The sequence below is a fragment of the Corvus kubaryi genome, unplaced genomic scaffold, assembly GCF_017639235.1.
Source record: "Corvus kubaryi isolate FWS band 111438036 unplaced genomic scaffold, C.kubaryi_AGA036_p1.0 37398, whole genome shotgun sequence".
NCBI classification, from domain to species: domain Eukaryota; kingdom Metazoa; phylum Chordata; class Aves; order Passeriformes; family Corvidae; genus Corvus; species Corvus kubaryi.
In genome coordinates, this window is record NW_024581137.1 from 9,336,825 (window position 1) to 9,354,001 (window position 17,177).

General features: G+C 40.0%; 1 protein-coding gene across 1 annotated transcript in view; it reads left to right on the forward strand.

Annotated features, from left to right (window-relative positions):
* CNTNAP2 (contactin associated protein 2) overlaps window positions 1-17,177 on the forward strand; it is a 1,035,266-nt gene that overhangs the window by 1,004,725 nt on the left and 13,364 nt on the right. The window contains exon 22 of the mRNA XM_042044203.1: window positions 4,027-4,257. Coding sequence (XP_041900137.1) covers window positions 4,027-4,257 — 231 coding nt within the window. The remainder of the gene's footprint in view (window positions 1-4,026; window positions 4,258-17,177) is intronic.

A 17,177-nucleotide genomic window follows, 5' to 3' on the forward strand; every position in this document is an offset into this window, starting at 1 on the left:
AATATGCTTGAAAATAGACATTCTTTACATCGTTTCACCTAGTGGAAAAAGCGCTTCTTTAGTAGTGGCACATAATTTCCAAGAGAGAAATAGTATTATTTTCATCACTATGTGGCATGCTTCTGCCACAACCATGAGAGATAAGTCCTGAAATGAAAACGAGTAACTAAGGATTAAATTCCTGTATCTTTTTACTGTTAAAGAAATAGCAAAACGCAAATTACAAGTCATTGATGGTAAGTATATCTTCAGTAAATGATAACACATAAGATATGGGCAACATCTGTGAGATTCTTGGCATACTGTGTGCTAGTTATATAGATTTTGAAAATGTTTAAGTAATGTGGTTGAGCAGCTGTATTGTTACTGTGTGAATGCTTAGTGTTAAGGATTTGTACACTGCAATGCATCTGTGCTAGAATGGGTTCACCTGAACGGGCTTGTGTAATTGTGGTCTTCATCTTAAGTCAGCAGGTTCTGTGGTCAAGGCAGATAGATACCCAGCATGCAGATATCAGCTGAAGGTCTTGAATTGGGCAGAAGTTTTCAAATGTTCCCACTCAAGAGTGGCTGCTGTGAAGTGTTCAGCTGGGGCCAGAATCTCAATGGGAGCAAAATGGTTAAAACCAGTTGAAGTAAAAAAAGGACCTATAAGTAACTTTTTTGCAGTCTTTCATTACAGAAATACCTGAGGGTAAGTTGACAGCAGGAGGTTGCTGCATCAGATCTGAAAGCAATAATATAAATGTTGCTATTAGGTAATGATAATACTATATGCTGTAATATTTATATGACTTTGTGCTAGCTTATGCACTGAAATTTGGAACAATGCAAAGTAGTTGTAGTGTACATTTTCTTTTTTTAAATACTGTGATTGTAATTATCTTCTGGTTTTCTCCCCTCTTTGTTACAGGGAGAAAATTGGATTTTAGTCATGAGAACAAAGACATATTTCATTTTGCAATCATTGCACTCCCCAGGAATTGGTTTATTAGGCTCAAATGCGCAGGGAAGCAAAGTGTGATGGCCTAACATCAGAGGGTATCGGTGTGCTGAGCCCCAAGGGACCTGCAGGGGCAGGAACACGTTCACAGTCATGGAAGCTGATCTATATTGTTTTAGCACTGATGAGATGAGAGCTGGCAGTAAATTTGCATCACTTGTGGAATGTTTTAAACAAATAATGTGGGTCTTTAGCAAGGTGCCTTGTTAGATTGGGGGGTTTTGTTGTTTTTTTTTTATTATTCTTTCAGTATCTAGTATCCATCACTTATTTATGGAGTTAGAGAAGCATGGCACTGAAGTTGCTAAATTAGCACAGCCATATTCATGGCTCTTTGTTCTTGTCAGTCAGGATTGTGAGTGGGAAGCTATTAGCTTCTGCATGAAGTTCCACAGAATTGATAAAATATGACTGAAGTAACTAAACTGTTAGCAACAGTGGTTACAGTGTTTGAAGAGCCTTGCAATTGTTTCTTAGATTATAAGGATTATTCAAAAATGCAGCTCTTCACTGAATATAACAGGAATATTTTATTGAAGTAAGAGAGAGTGAATATTGCGGTCAGAAAGGAACCTTGTCTGAGTGACGTGGTCTACAGGTAGCATTCAAATGCATGAACTGGCTTTTGTACAGCTTTTCTGCTAACTGTGGAAAATGCATGTGCATGTGTGAGGTTTTTTACTTACTATCAAATTTTTGAAGGAGATGTTGCTAATGGCTTGGTCAAGCTACTTTTTTGAAGGAGAGCTGGATGAAAGACCTATGTGACCAATACAATTATTTTAAGCATTTAAGCTAGTCCTTAGCCGAGTCCTGAGGATATGTCCACTTTGTCAGAGATGACAGTCACTGCTCACTGCCAGCTTGTGAAATGTGGCTGCATAAGCACTAGCAAAGAAAGGACATTATCGAGCAAGAAAGAAAAGGGAAAATGCAGGGACTAAAAAATCCATTCTTGTATAGTGGATCATGTAAGGATCTAATGCAAGTAATTTTCAGATCATCCGTCTTTGTTGTGTGTCCTTATGTGACACATAATGTGGTATGTGGTGGACTTAGGTGTTGTGTATTTATCATTCTAACATGATTGCAAAGACAGAAAAGGTATGGCATAGTTCTGTGTGAAAACCAAGAAATTGTTTTAGTCATGCTCAAGATTTGACCAGTTTCCACCAGTTTTCTCACACTACATGTTTAAAGTGTAAACCCCGAAAATAAAATGGTTTGTCTGGTTTGTAGCCTTGAAACTCATTGTTAGAGTACTGATGCAAAACCCTCAGTACTCTTAGGAATGTAGCACTGACATATATATCATGCTAGTTTTTAGGGACACTAAACAGCTCAGACCTCATATAATTGTTCCTGTTTTGGTTAGAACTGAACACAGACATTCCCAAAAGATTAGTAATGCATTTTCTGATAATTTTAGTTTGATTTTTTTTTTTTGGTAGCAAAAGTCAAACCCAGATGTGCTTTGGTTCCCAGTTTAACCGCTAGACTCTTAAAATTAAGTACCTTCCTTCCACTTCCTCTTCACACCTCTCAGAAGTTTTTCTTTCCCACCTCTGTTTTCCTTCCTCTCTTTTTTATGACATAAACTTGTAATTTACAGGCAATTTTTTCCTAGAAAAACAGATTTTTAAACGTTTATCATTGTTCCTATCTGAAAAGGTTGCCTTTGAAGAACGTGGTGCTTTGAATAACGTGGTGCTGCTCCCTTTTTTCTGTCCTGTCTGTCCCCATAATTCTTTGCTCAGCTCAGTATGACTTCTTCCACCAACTTCAGGGGTCAGACATTAACCTAACAACCCAGGGAAAGGTGATTGGAAGTGTCCCAGTGCCTATGGAGCAATAGTCCTTGATACAGCACAAACATGATGCTCCCATGTGTCCTTTTCATTCACTCTGCGCTACCATAGAAGAAAGGAAGCCGAATTCCCCACTGTCGTGTAAATATTATATTAGACACTGCAGTGAGGCTTTGAAGTGTTAATTCCCCTCTAATGCAGACAGCTGACAGAGAGGGATAGTTTTGATTTGGTTGTGACTCAGGCTGTTCCAATAAGTCCTGGCAGAATTAAAACAGCTGGGAGCAGATGCTGGTTTCCTGGGTAGTAAGGGCATTTTATATGATTTTGGAGTCATCTTAGCTGGTGTTTTAGAAGTGAGACAGCTACCTGGGGGGCAACTCTGAGAGGCAACAGCTGTTTTAGAGAGCAGTGGCAGAGCCCTGTGCTCAGCTCATGGATGCCAGCTGCCAGCTTGTCTGTCAGCCCACAGCAACACACTGACTGGCAGCAGGGTCTCAGCTTCTTCAGCCTGCAGCAGGGCTGGATGAGATCCTGCCACTGCTCACCACTGCAGGGGAATAAAGGAAGGAGACTGGAGATGGATGGTTTTCCACCTCAGGCCACAGGGACATGTGGCCTGCTGGTGAAGGGAAGCTTGGCTCCCTGGCGAAGGAATGCTTGGCTCCCGAAAAAAAGGGACCCAGGAGGTCCCTTCACCCTTGATCTCCTGATGAAGGGACACTTGGTCTCCTGATGAGGAGATGGGAGAGGGACAGGAGTGACCACAAGTGGTCCCAGCCCCCCAGGAGGACCAACAGGGCAACAGGCCAGGGCTAAGGAGGGGGCATCTCTCACAGCAGCAGCTTCAGCTGGGAGGAGAGACCCTGGCCAAGACTTTCCTTCTTCCTTCTGCCTTCTCTCCCAATACCCTTCTCAGAAAAGATAATTTTCCTGCCTTTTCTTCTTTGATGACTCCTTCACTGACTCCTCCATGCCAGCCTTTCATTTTAATGATAGCATAGCAGTGAAACCAAGTCATGTTAAGGCCTGAAGGTTTCCAGCTTTAATCTGTAATGAAATGTAAAGAAACCTGTCAGGGTCTGACACAATCTCAGTCTCTTTCAGAGCAGGACTTGGGAACTGAGCTCTGGGGATCAAGTGTTCAGACCAACCGCACTTTCCAAAGCAATGAATTGTTTTGATTAATTTTTTTCCCTCTTCAATTTCCCATAGAAATTGGGAAGATTGACCAAGATATATATAAATACAACACCCCAGGATTCACTGGCTGCCTATCGAGAGTCCAGTTCAACCAGATTGCTCCACTCAAAGCAGCTCTGAGACCTACCAACGCCTCCTCTCACGTCCACATCCAAGGAGAACTGGTGGAATCCAACTGCGGAGCGTCTCCACTCACCATCCCACCAATGTCGGCCGCCACCGACCCTTGGCACCTAGACTCAGGTAAGGTGGGGTTCGTGTTACATTAACTCAGTGAAGCAGTTCGGAGAAGAAACTAGTCTGCCTTCCTCTGTAAAGAAAAGCAAAAATGAGAGTTAAGTGATTGATAGGTGACTGTAGGGCTATAATGGTAGGAAATGCAAAACTGGAATGACAGAGATTTGCCACCACTTTTAAATGCAGTTACAGGAGGGCATTTTTCATTTTTTGCCTTTTTCATATATATATATATATTCTGCTTATTTTTCTTTTCTGTAAGTCTTACGCTATTTAAATGTTGAGTTTTGACCTAACTGCTGTGATATCATTTTCTCTGTAGTCAGCAAAAAGCTTCAAATACATATAGAAAAGGTACGGTAGCGTTTCTTATGCTGTATTCCTAATAAGTAAGTATATTGCAGTCAGCTTCATACAAAAAAAAAAGTAAATCTAATTTTAGGCATAAATGTATTTATGTAAAGTGCTGATTTGTTTACTAAGATGTCTACCTTCCGTAGGCTGTGTTTAATGGAAAATCCCATTAGTCATGGTGGCACTCATGCTGAAAATGCTGGAAGCCAAAACAATTTGCAGATCCCAGAAATCTCACCCTAGTTTGTGACTGACAGTCCCTGAAACTATACATTGTGGCTAACTTTAGAGGATTTTTTTCTCTTTTGCTTCTTGACTATCAGGTTAAATTAGATTCATGGGGTCAGGTGTACATTGACACCTCCCTTGCATTGTGTCTTCACTCTGATTTCACTTGTAGAGTGTAAATTAGAACCTGTTCTGGCAAATTTGTTGTGTTTGAAGTGGCATAAAATTAAGATGCTAGAGGAAAATCCTGGTCCATAATGATTTTGATAATGATTAGTCTTTGTGTTTGGGGATGCATCCATATGCCAGTTTTTATGTAAGAGGAGGCAGGTATATGTCTTTCTCAGAAGTACATGTCAAGGTCGTACCTTTGAGGTCTGTTTTTTTGTGGGTGGTTGGTTGGTTGGTTTGGTTTGTTGTTGTTGTTTAGGGTTTTTTTCCTTGCAATGTCAAGGAACTCCTTGCAGCATTTCCTTTCATCTCTTCTTCAGCAGAAAAGTAGGGCAGGTGCTTCTAAGGAGAGACAGAGCACCTTGTAGAGCTGAGGCTCCCAAACATTAATACAAGCAGTATCATTTTTTAAAACCTGTCATTCCCTCCTTGCTGCCATGCCATGCCATTGTAAGATTTCAGTATGTCTCTTACCCACTTAAGACACGCAATTTTCTACCTGAATTTTCTTCATCATAAATTAGTAGTCCCTTTCTTCTCTGAAATTGGTAGACCTGTTTGTACCTGAAGGTCATGGTCTGTGCTCCTCTTTCTATACAAACACATTTTCTGAAGGATTGCTCACTGGGTCATGTCTTTAAAAAGCATGCCATTATCTTCTTGAGGATGTACTGCTGCTGTGAATCATGTGAATCTAATCGGCTTTGGTTGTTAATTTTTGTTGGTTACTTTTCCTTCCACTTCATCTCACTGCAAGCTAGTAAAAGACTATGGTGGGTTTTACTCAGGATATTTGCACTGTTTTAATAGCTCCTGCAGTTCAGAGAAAGAGGTTCTGTTTGTCCTTGCCACATGACATTATGCTTGACCTTGTGTTGGCTCAATCTCGTCTTGGAAACTTTGTTGACCTGACAGATTACAATTTACACTTTTTCTCCTGGATTAATTGTGGTACTTGGTCGCAGAGACACCATGAAGGATGTCAGGGAACATGCAGCATGCCAGTAGGTTGGCTCAGGCTGTCTGTTAACTTCTGCCAGGAAAAAATAAATTTCATTGCCATTGTCAGACTTAACTGTTTCAAGTCATGAGCAGGCAGACCTCAAGGGACTCACCTTCATTTTTGGTAATGATTAGTGTTAGTTAGACTGGGAGCTAGGAACCCCTCCTCTTGTCCCCTCCAGTGATCCACAGCAGTAGAGGGAAAAGATCATATTGCTTCAAAGCCTTCTAGTGAGGGACTGCTGTACACCAAAGAAAGCAACGTCAGGTGAGTTACGGTAGAAGTAAATTTCACAGCAAAGGAGTGATGTTTCACTGGTTCAGGAGTAAAAGGATATTCAGGTGTTGGTGAGCAATGTCTGACTTCTACTGTGGATGACATTTCCATGGTACAAAGAGGTATCTCAGCAACTCATTATCAGTGTCAGTAAAAACAACTCAGTCTTTGTGAAAGTATCAGTGGTGGTCTGACACAGATAGTTCGGTCACAGGAAAAATATGTACTGTAGACTGTGTAACCTTGAGTCATCAAAGTCATAGCCTGTCAGTCATCAAAATGATCTTCATGGCTGCTAAATTAAAATGCTGGGGTTTAGTGTCACTTTGCACTAGTAAATTGGCAGTTTTCACTGAGGAGTTTTTTATGTTTCCCAAACCCTGCTTAAGAGTTTCTAACAAAAATCATGTTGAGAGAGAAAATGGAGGAATCCAAGATATAAGTAATTGGCTCCAGAACTAGAATAGTCTCCATTTTCTCAGTGTGAATTTACTCTTTCACTAAACAGGCTGAAGGGACAAAGACAAAAAGCAGTTTTGAAATTCACAGAAACACTTGTAGTGATGTTAAAGCAAAAGCCACTCACACTTTGCCACAAAGAAATGGTTGCAAATAACATGGCTTTGAAAGCAGCAGTTACTATGTGCAGCATTTCTCATTTCAAACATGTTTTTGTCTGTAATTTTTAGTGTTATGTTACCTATTTAATTTTAAATAGTTCTTAACAAAATATGAGAGCGAAGGATGAGTGTTTCATAGCAAAAATAAAAAAATCGGGAAAAAAATTGTGGGAAGTATCATGTGGTTCAAATCTCATTCAATGTCATACTCTGAACTCATCCTGATTCATATTTTGAGTCAAGTGTAGGTTTTTAGCTTTGTTTCTCAAATATTGCGGAATCGAACTTTGAGGATTGAAAAATGTTGTAGGAGGGGGTCAAAGATAAGTGTCTAAATAGAACAGATACACCAGACAACAAATGTAATGATCCTTTCACCTCTCAACTGCAGTGCTGGATCAGACTTTGCAGATAATTACTAGAAGTTAAGCAGGTTCTGCCTGATGGGTGGCCTACATTAAATGTTTTCTTTAAACTCTTCTGTGTAGCTACTGCATGAACATGTCCTGCTAGCTGCAAAACATTTTGGATGCCCTAACAGAGAGGCTAAAGGGAAAATCATAATGACACACATCAGTCACTTGGCAGTTGACCTTTAAAAACTAGTTCAGGGATTTATCAAGAAGAAGCCCTGTCGATTTTCTCCCCAGACAAATGAGCTATACAGCTTGTCGATTCACTGCCTTGCACTTTCTTTTAGCCTTGAATACACATATATTTCACATTTACAATATTAGATCTTTTTAAATTCCTTTGTTATTGTAGAAGTCCCACTTCCCTTCCTCCCCACCCCGACTGGCATTTTGCCATGCTCCTGGGACATTATCTTAAACCATGATCTTGTTCAGCTTGTGAGTATTCTCACAATGCATAGTCTTTTCCTGTTGCTATGGTGATCCTTTCTTGGTGATGATGAAGCACAGGAATTCAACAAGTCATTCTTTTCTGGAACGTGACTTTCTGGTGATTTAAAAGAAAAAGGTCAATAATGGCATCTAGGCAGATCATCAATATAGTTGACTTCCTGTGTTTTCCTCTCATCTGTATTATCTCATTTCATGTCAGACAATTCAGTTTGCCTTGGTTACATCAAAAGGAGTGTAGAAAAGAGGCTAAAAAGAGCCTGATCAATGAACATAGTATTTAAAAATTATGTGTTCTGCCTTTATATATTGTCCAAACCATCAAATTACCTATCTGGCATACAATTGAAAACAAATGTTTTAATTTCTATATCCTTTAATTGTATTGGTGTGCATTTTAATATCTGTTACTGTCACATAGGTAAAAAAAGCTAATCGCAAGGAGTTTTTAATATCTCTCTGTTCAGATTAGTTAAGATATATGTCATTGATAACTGATGCCTTGCTTATTGTAGAAAAGCAAACAAAAGCCCAAACATGATTATTTTTGTAGTAAAAAAATTCCGCACCTAAAATGCCTTGCAGTTAATATCAGAAGTTGTGTATTATTGTAGTGACATTGTTCGGTATGTGGGTGCTTTTGCCTAAGATAAAGGTTCTACAGTTTACTAATGGAATTTCACCTCTAAATTTTCCATATTGATATAAACAAAGGATAAAAGAAACCCATTACATCTCTGTTTTAGGTAAAATGTGCTCCAGCTTGCCAAACTACCCAATCTTGAATTGACTAAAAGCAGGAGATCGCAGAAAAGCAAGGTACATACAATAGTTGGCAAATTATGCTTTAGCAGCTCTAAGCTGTCATGGCACTCTATAGCTGCAAGATGCATTTACTCTGAGTATGAACAGAATGGCATTTAGAGTATTTAACATGGGATTTAGTTAAACCTATTCAACATATCATTAATTAAATGGAGCAGGATGAAGTGCTACATCTGCAATGTTCTTCCGAGTGGTGTGACTTTTTTCTGACTGTGTATGTTTAAACCCTAAATGCTCTTTATTTTTTTGTAGTAGTTGAAAGGTCTTGCCTTTCACAAATCAACAGCTTACTTTGAAACCTATGTTGAGCATGTCTGGCAAAATTATGTACCACTGTCATCAAGATTAAAAAGCTGCTTGCAGGATTCTCTCTCTTTTTGTTATGAATTCATCCCTCTTCCTTTAACAAGTGATGGCAAGAGAAGGGAGCAACAGCATTGAGCACTGGCCATACATCCAAGCTCACCTATTTTGCCAGCTAATTTCTTTGTCAAGTGAAAGAGAGCAGCAGTCAATTTCTGCACCAAGAGAAGGTGTCACTCATGTTACTGGTGGCAGTGCTGAAGGTCACCTTCCACATTCAGACGCTGTCAGTTGTGTCGCGTCTCATCCACTGACCACTGGTACCACATCTCAGAGGGCAGAGCAGCAGCACCTGAGGAGAAGGCTGGGACAGATGTGTGCTGGTATGGATGTGGCTAGGAAGACAGGAAATAGCTTTTGCCCTTGTCAAGGGCTTGTTACAAATGACACAGTGGGAAAGAAGAATCAAAGGCATTATATGTGATGGGTGACAATGCAGCCCACAAAGTGGTCTTTAGTCAGAAACACATGAACCAAACACTCTCCTGGCCACAGACATTGAAAGAGTCTTGTACACATCAGTGAGCAAGATGCTCATCCAAGAGCAGGAGCATTAAAGTTGATGGTGACATAGGATATAGCACTCATTCTCTCTTTTAAGGGATGGCAGGGGAGCAGGGTCGCTTCCCTAGGCTTCCTACAAGGGGCATGTAAGGCCAGGCAGGAGGCACAGAGGAGCTGCACCACTTCTGTTCATGATGCAGCCTTACACATCTAAATTTGATCCTAGTGTTAGCAAAATTAGAAATAGATATGAAGGCATTTGCTAGAGTGAAATGACGCTCCTCCTTTTTTCAAGCATATCAAACCTGTACTGCAATCAGAGAATGATGCCAGATTCTCTCTTCAGGGTTACTGATTACTCGAGGTGGTTGGTTTGGTTTTTTTAATTAACATAGCATGTAAACATTGGGAGGCTGTTTGTCTACCAGTAAGCTAGCTTAATATTTATACTCTTTATGTAAGAGACTGAAGATGCACTTGCAAGCTGCCCTGTGGGTTAACAGGTTCCTCCACTGCCAGAGTCTGATGCGTTTCTGTGATTGTTTACTCTGTTGAGAGTGACCAGCATTCTCCCCCATGCTCCCAATATAAATATTGTCTCAGAAGTCCATGGCCTTGACCTGAGTTGTTTTCAAACAGGAAGGTAGCATTTTTTGTCAGTCTGTCAGGAGGGATTAAGTCTAGCAGAAACTCATGGCTCAGTTTCTAAGCACCAAGTATTTCTTGCAGGCAAGAGGGTGAGTGGTAAACATTTAGATGCAACAGTTTCTATTTTTCTCCTGCCCATCAAACAGCTAACTAGGAGGAGCATCTGTCTGAAATTTGGCACAATCAATGCTTCATCCTTAAAGGGTTTAATTATGGTACTTGAATTACTGCAAATCTCTCTATTGATTTGGAATAAAAATGCCTCCCTCAATCTCATGTAGCTCCTTCACACAATTATGCATAGCTCTCTCTTAACTTTAAGACTATATAATTTCAGTGTGGAATTTCTGACACTCTGTCTAGTGCATCAGACAGCTGGCAGACTGCCAAGCTTGTAAATTCTTCTGGCATTTGTTGACAGACCAGTATTGTAGCTGTTTCGTAAGCAGTGATTTGAATATTAATGCTGCTACCTAATGTCAAGAGAAGGTGCTAATTCTAAAAAGAGAGTCTTTTCCATCCTCTGCAAAGACTGTATTTTTTACACAAGTACTGATCTTAACTAGGAACATAGGGATGGCATAAATTAGGGGGAAAATGGAGTAGAGAAGGAAGCATTTAAATGCCTGAGCACTTCATGTGACTGCTTTCTTTTTCATTTCCTCAGGCAGAATCACACTTACTTCCTGTGTAAGAGGTAATTCTAGATTGAAGTCAGGTCATTACAGCTATGAAAGGGTGTTTAGGTTTAAACTCTCCAATCTGACTCATTTCTTATCCCCAATCCAAGCCTTTCTTTTTTTTTTTTTTTTTTCCTCCTTTTTTGTAGCTGTCAAAAGTTTATAGGCTTGTTTGCTATTCTTGATCATTGGGGTGGATTTTCTTCTCTTTTTTTGGGTGGGGGGGGAAGAGGAGGGGTGTTTCTTTCACATATTCCCTTCTGGGTCCATTATCCAAGATTAGCTATATACAGCCAGGCTTTGATCAGCACTTAACTCCACTGTTCCTTCGAGAGCACCAAAGTACTTCATCTTCTACATTAATTTTAAAAGGAAGTATTTGTGTATCTTCCTTAACAGGTGAAATGTAAGTACTGCTCATAAAATTTTCATGGAAGTGGTATCTTAGGCCAGCATGACTCTTGTCTGGAGTCATAGTGAGACTCAGTGTCAAACAGATGTTGCTACTAGGAATTAAAAGATAGATGAGTTTAGGTCTTTTATGGATGAGGGTGCTCTAATGTGCTGCAAATCAACTGGAAATCTGGCAGAGCAAATGTTCAAAATACGGATTCTGAGATCCGACTTGCTGAAGTTCAACTGCAGATAAACAAAATCAAAAAGTGATGCTAAATGTCTATTCTCCTTTTAAAATAGAGAATAAAATTCTGTAGTATACAAGTGCCAGATATTAGTATTATAAAGTGTCTTGCTTTACCACTACTTTGTACAATTATGTGCTTGTGTGCAAAAGAAAGTGTGAAATGACCATACAAAGGGGGAAGCAAGGGAGAATCACCTAACCCGTCCCAACAGAGAGTGAAGGAATGTTTTCCCTGTCTTGTATTTCACCCAGGACTGACTGGGAGAGTTTAAGCTGCAGGGGTGGTGGGTCTCCTAATAAGGCACAAGCTTTTCTGTCCCTTTGCCAGGAAGATTGCTTTTCAAGACCAAAAGAAATAATATTGTACAACTCTCTTGGTGTAAGCCATTGATAAAACTCCATTTCCTCCCCTCCTTAAGAGTATGGACAGCAAAGCTCACCTGCAGAAGGAAATTAAAGGGCTGATAACGCAGCCCTAAATTCACAAACAGCTATCTGGACTGATTGGGTTGTCTGCTGTCTAGTGCTGAGAGTCTGTATTGTCCCAGTTCATTGACCATGGGGCATTCACTTCATTGTCTCCCAGCACTGCCATTGTTCATTGTTGGCAGCTCCATTGTTCATTCCAAAATTCATGCTTTTTTTTACAGAAACATCCAACAATACTTTTCTTCTATAAACCCCACTTACTTTCCCACACTGTCTCAGGCGTTTGCATGCAGACCGGTGTTCAGAAGTCAGTGTTTCTATTAAACCATCATTTCAGAGGATTTTTTGATTTATACTCACTTCACACTGTAATAAAAAGATGGGATTGGAGACCCTTCATACCAAAAATGTAAAACCACAGGTTTTGTGTTTTCCATTATCTCTGTGCATGTATCTCTCTCACTCTCAACAGAACTCACCAGCAGCTGACATAAAAACCACTTGAGATTCAATGAAATGTTCTTAGGGAAAAAAAAATTTAACCTTTCAAAATGTTTTTGATTTAAAAGAACCAAGTGACAAAACTCGGTTTAAGTAATTGGTCCAAATAGCACTAATGCATTGGAGGATTTTTTGTCACTTATATTAGGGTTTTTTCCTCTCTATCCCCCCCCAGTCAAGATGGTTGTAAAAGATTGAAGAAATTAGTGAATTTTGTTCCAACATGGAGATTTTCATGTTCCAAATAATTAGCATTATTGGCAACAGAGAGAAGAAGATGGCATTTTTAAAATTAAAAGCCCCAATTTTCCCTCTAAGCTGCACGTCTGTTCTGGTAGTTCCAGAATTGCCAAGTGGGTGTATTTTTTCCAATATCCGGTAACTTGTACTAAAAAAAATTTATTAAGTCTGTGACTGTGAAGATTTCTATTTCCATAAAGTCAGGAAAATGGTTCATAATAGGGACATACATGTAACCCTCTAACATGACACATGAGGCATCACTAAAAATTCAAGGAGTGACGACTGAACCCACGTAGTATGTGAGAACAAACCCGACCTTTTACAAACAAGATGGTTAATAATATCTTTTAACTATTTTGTGGCGGGGTAAGGGTGAGGTTGGCTTTTTTTAAACTTGGAGGTGTTTAATGTGAAAAATCACTTCAGCCAGACTCTTGGTTCTATAGTTAACCTGACGTCAGTAGGACTTCAAGTAAAGTCTGTTAACAGAGTTTAATGTTAAACAGTCCTCTCTCAGAATCTGCTCTCAAATGCCTAGAAAAACAGAAGTAGTGGTAGTTTTCCTCGTTTTTGAGTTTTCAGCTTGGTGAAGTAGGGAAAAAAGTAGATGTATTAATTTAAAAAATAAAAAAATAGGAACTTTCAATACAAAGTAAGACACATAAAGATGTGCATTAAAAGAGACAGCTTTTTTAATACTGCTTAGGATTTCTTTTCTTTTGCTGAATTGCTGCAGTTTACTTGTCATGGGAGCTCTCCACAGACCCAAACTCAGGAGGAGAGAAGTGGGTGGGGTGGGCATGGGCAGTGGGATGAGCAAAAAAGGACACTCTAAAGGTTGTGTTGTTCACCTTTGATGTAGGACTGTGTAATGGAGCTGTTTACTCCTGCTCCGTCATTCCTGTGCATGTGTTTAGAGTTTCACTTGTGATCCAGTCCCTTCAGGAAGGGGAATGTGACTGTGACTGACCATTAACTTACTATCAAGAGTCAAGCAGTTAGGCTCTATACTTAGAGTCTGTAATAAGGAGAGCTCTGTAATTTCAAACCACAGCAGTACAGTCTCATCTGACCAGCAGAGTTGACATGATTTACAGAATGCCACCAGAAAGCTTGCTTTTATTTTTCTCCATGCTGTGGTCCTATGCAGGAACAGATTAGTGAATGGAGCTAGTGTCCAACACTTTCTCATAATCCTAACATGTAAGTGAGCATTTGCTCTTGTTGCAAGGTCAATTCTTGGATGCTTGGCTGCAAAATACAATTAGGAAGAAGGAGTTATAGTTCATATCTTTTCTTTTGTTATCTTATTGTTCTACTTCTAATCAATGCCTTGTTTGATGCAGGTTTTATATATCTTCTGATCACCAGATCCAGTGGTTCTGGTTGCCTCTCTAGTTCATGTTTATGTGAAAACCCAACTGGTCTTAAAAATGGGAGAATACCTCTCAAAATTGTGGACATCTGTAATGTAAAGATGAAAGGCCAAAGAAGTCATGCAACACATTTGATCTAGTCTGAACAAACTGATTTTCCGGCACTCCACATTTCATCAATTGTTTTAGACCTGTGATAACTCTCACAGTTATGGAGCAAATCTAAACTGTATCTTCCTTTGTAGCATGCTGTATTTTAACCAGGACTTCCCACTCAGTAAAAATGTTCAGTTAAAAAAATTGCTTCCAGTGACTTATATATAACACTCCTGGTAGTGTATCTCAAAACAAAATTTGCCTTTTTACTGTGTAATTCTTGATATTGCTGTTTATTTGAAAATCTCCCCCTTTGGTTTTGGGTTTCCCCTTGCCTTTACTGAACAGCCTTTTGCACATTTCCCAGCCCACACTCATCTTCTGGACTAGTTTTCTACTTTACCAAGGTCATTTTTTTAATTTCAATTCTGTGAATTTGCAAAAGGCTTTTATGTGGGATCCATTGTAAAACATTTTGCCTCTGAAAATGGCAGATGCAAAATCATGCCTATTATAATGAAGCAGAATTAATTCACTCAGCTAAACCAAGCACATCTGTCATCTTTAACATTTAATCCTAATTGCGCTCTGTTTATCCAGTCCCACCTCCCCTCTCTACTCATTGAGGGCTGCTGTTTTGCATCTGGCTGTGGCAATGACCCTGCTGGGCATGCTGAAGGATGGTAGGTCTCCTACTACATTATTGTGGTCATCTAAAGCTTCAAATGTCATTACAGTGATGGCCAACACATGGATTTTGCCTGCAGCCAGTCTAATCACTCTTTTAGATGCTGCAAAGTTTCTTTAACCCCATTTACCCTAAGCCTAATAACAGAAAGTTGAAAAGTGCAAAACATAAGTTCAGACTCTGTAGATTTACTCTGTGGTTATCAAAACTATGGCCTTGTTTTAAAATTAAAAGCCCCAATTTTCCCTCTAAGCTGCACGTCTGTTCTGGTAGTTCCAGAATTGCCAAGTGGGTGTATTTTTTCCAATATCCGGTAACTTGTACTAAAAAAAATTTATTAAGTCTGTGACTGTGAAGATTTCTATTTCCATAAAGTCAGGAAAATGGTTCATAATAGGGACATACATGTAACCCTCTAACATGACACATGAGGCATCACTAAAAATTCGAGGAGTGAGCAGCCCATGAAAGAGAAAGCAAAGTGTACTGTGTCCCTTTATGTAAGTTAGGTTCAGGATGGTGGTGTTTGAAGCAAACCTGATGACCTGCTGTGGAAAGACAGGGTGCAAAGGTCAGCATCACCCAGCTTGGATCCTGGAAGGGAACCAGATGAAGTGATGCTCGTAAGCCACAGAGGAGCTTAGCATTTCCTGAGGCAGAGCAATCTGTCCCTACACTGGCTGCAGGTTTTAGAAACAAGTCTCTGCTGTGCCGTGACAGCAAACTGATGGCTCTGTGCCACAGCTGCGTGAGCAGAGGATTTCAGGGAGTTGGCAGGACATTTCTTGGGTCAATATGTAGCTGTTTTCCAGGATAGATTAAAAAGCTCTTTGCTCTGTGTTTCATGTTTTGAATCACACAAGTGAGACCCTGGCTACTTGGAGAAACCTAGGGAAGATTCATTTTAGGAATTACTCTTTACAACCTATGAACAGCACTCTGTAGTCTTCTGTGCTTTTACCAGAGGATCTGTATTACTGCTGTCCCTCTGTTGGTATGCTCTAACGTGTTCTTTTCTCTTTTAGTTCCTGAATTTCAGCAGCAATGGAAGAAAAACCCTTGTTAGTTGTCTTTTTGGCAAAGTTGCTTAATATTGCATTAATATTGAATGTGACTGTAGTAAGATCAGAGAGGAATCCCCATGTGTTTGAGTGATGTAACTCCTATCTGAAATAGCTGCACTTGGTACCTGTTGGGGACAATAATCTGTTAAGTTCATCTTGGAGGATCAAGGACTGTACCCTCATATGTTCTTTTCAGCCTAATTGCTGTGGCAGGAATTACCCTTTTATGGCTCTTAGACCTCTGGTCTGTAGCTCTTTCTGATCTTTTGAGGAGCTACTGAAGAATGTCAAGGGAACTTTCTACTAAGAAAAGAAACTAGTTAGTTGTTTTCTTTTTCCTCTATCCATCTGTAGTAATACTTTAAGTAAAATAATTGTATAGATTCTTTTTCAGCAAGATATATTCTGTAACCCCACACTTGGCTGAGATTTTAGATACAGTTTTTCAGTCAAAACCCTGCCCATAATACACAAGCAGGTCTCTCGGTTACACGAGAATAGTAGAATAAGAATTCATGAATGATGGCAATAATATCTGCCAACACTGCTGCAAGTGCTTTAAACAAAAGATTCATAAAAGTCTAAGCTCCTTTTCTTCCCTGCAGTGCTCCTGGTTCTCCAGCAGCTGCAGCAGGGCACAATTTAACCAATCTGGTGATGAGCTCTTGCTGAAATACAGTGTCCCCTGCTCCCAGATTCATGTTCCTGTTTCCTTTTTGTCAGAGGTGGGAGTCTCAGAGTGAACCACATGTGCCTGTTGCTCTGGACAGCTCCTCCTGAGTCTATAAGATGACTGGGTGCAATGGGCAGCAGCTGTGGGTGGAGACATTGGGTCCAGTCCCAGCAGCAGCTCTCAGACAAGATCAAGGATGGAGCTCCACATTCTGCATCATGCCCTTTCTTATCCTGCATTGTGCTTCCGTGCCTGTTGGACATCATAGGCTGTGGTCTTCCATCTGCCAGGAATCCCTTGTAGCATAGCCACCATGATGTGGCAGCTTGGGAGGGATTGTACTGCCAAGAACAGCAGCTTTCCTCTTTCTTCAAGCTTCACTGGTGCCATTGTCCTCGAAATAACCTTTTAAAAGAAGATAAAATATAATATTCAATTCTAAGGGAAGGAGGAACATGACCATTGTAGATTTTCAGATTTCTTGTGTGAGGACACAGGAGACCAACTCTCAACCAAGTGGCAAGTGCTAGGACTTGTTAACTGCCTGTGGTGATGTTCAGATGACAAGGGACCTCCTTTTGGGTTAGAATGGCAGAGGGCAATTCCTTGTGATTTGGCAAACTGATGCTTTCCCCATAATATTATTTGGCTTTAGGGTTTTCCTTCAGATACAGGGAG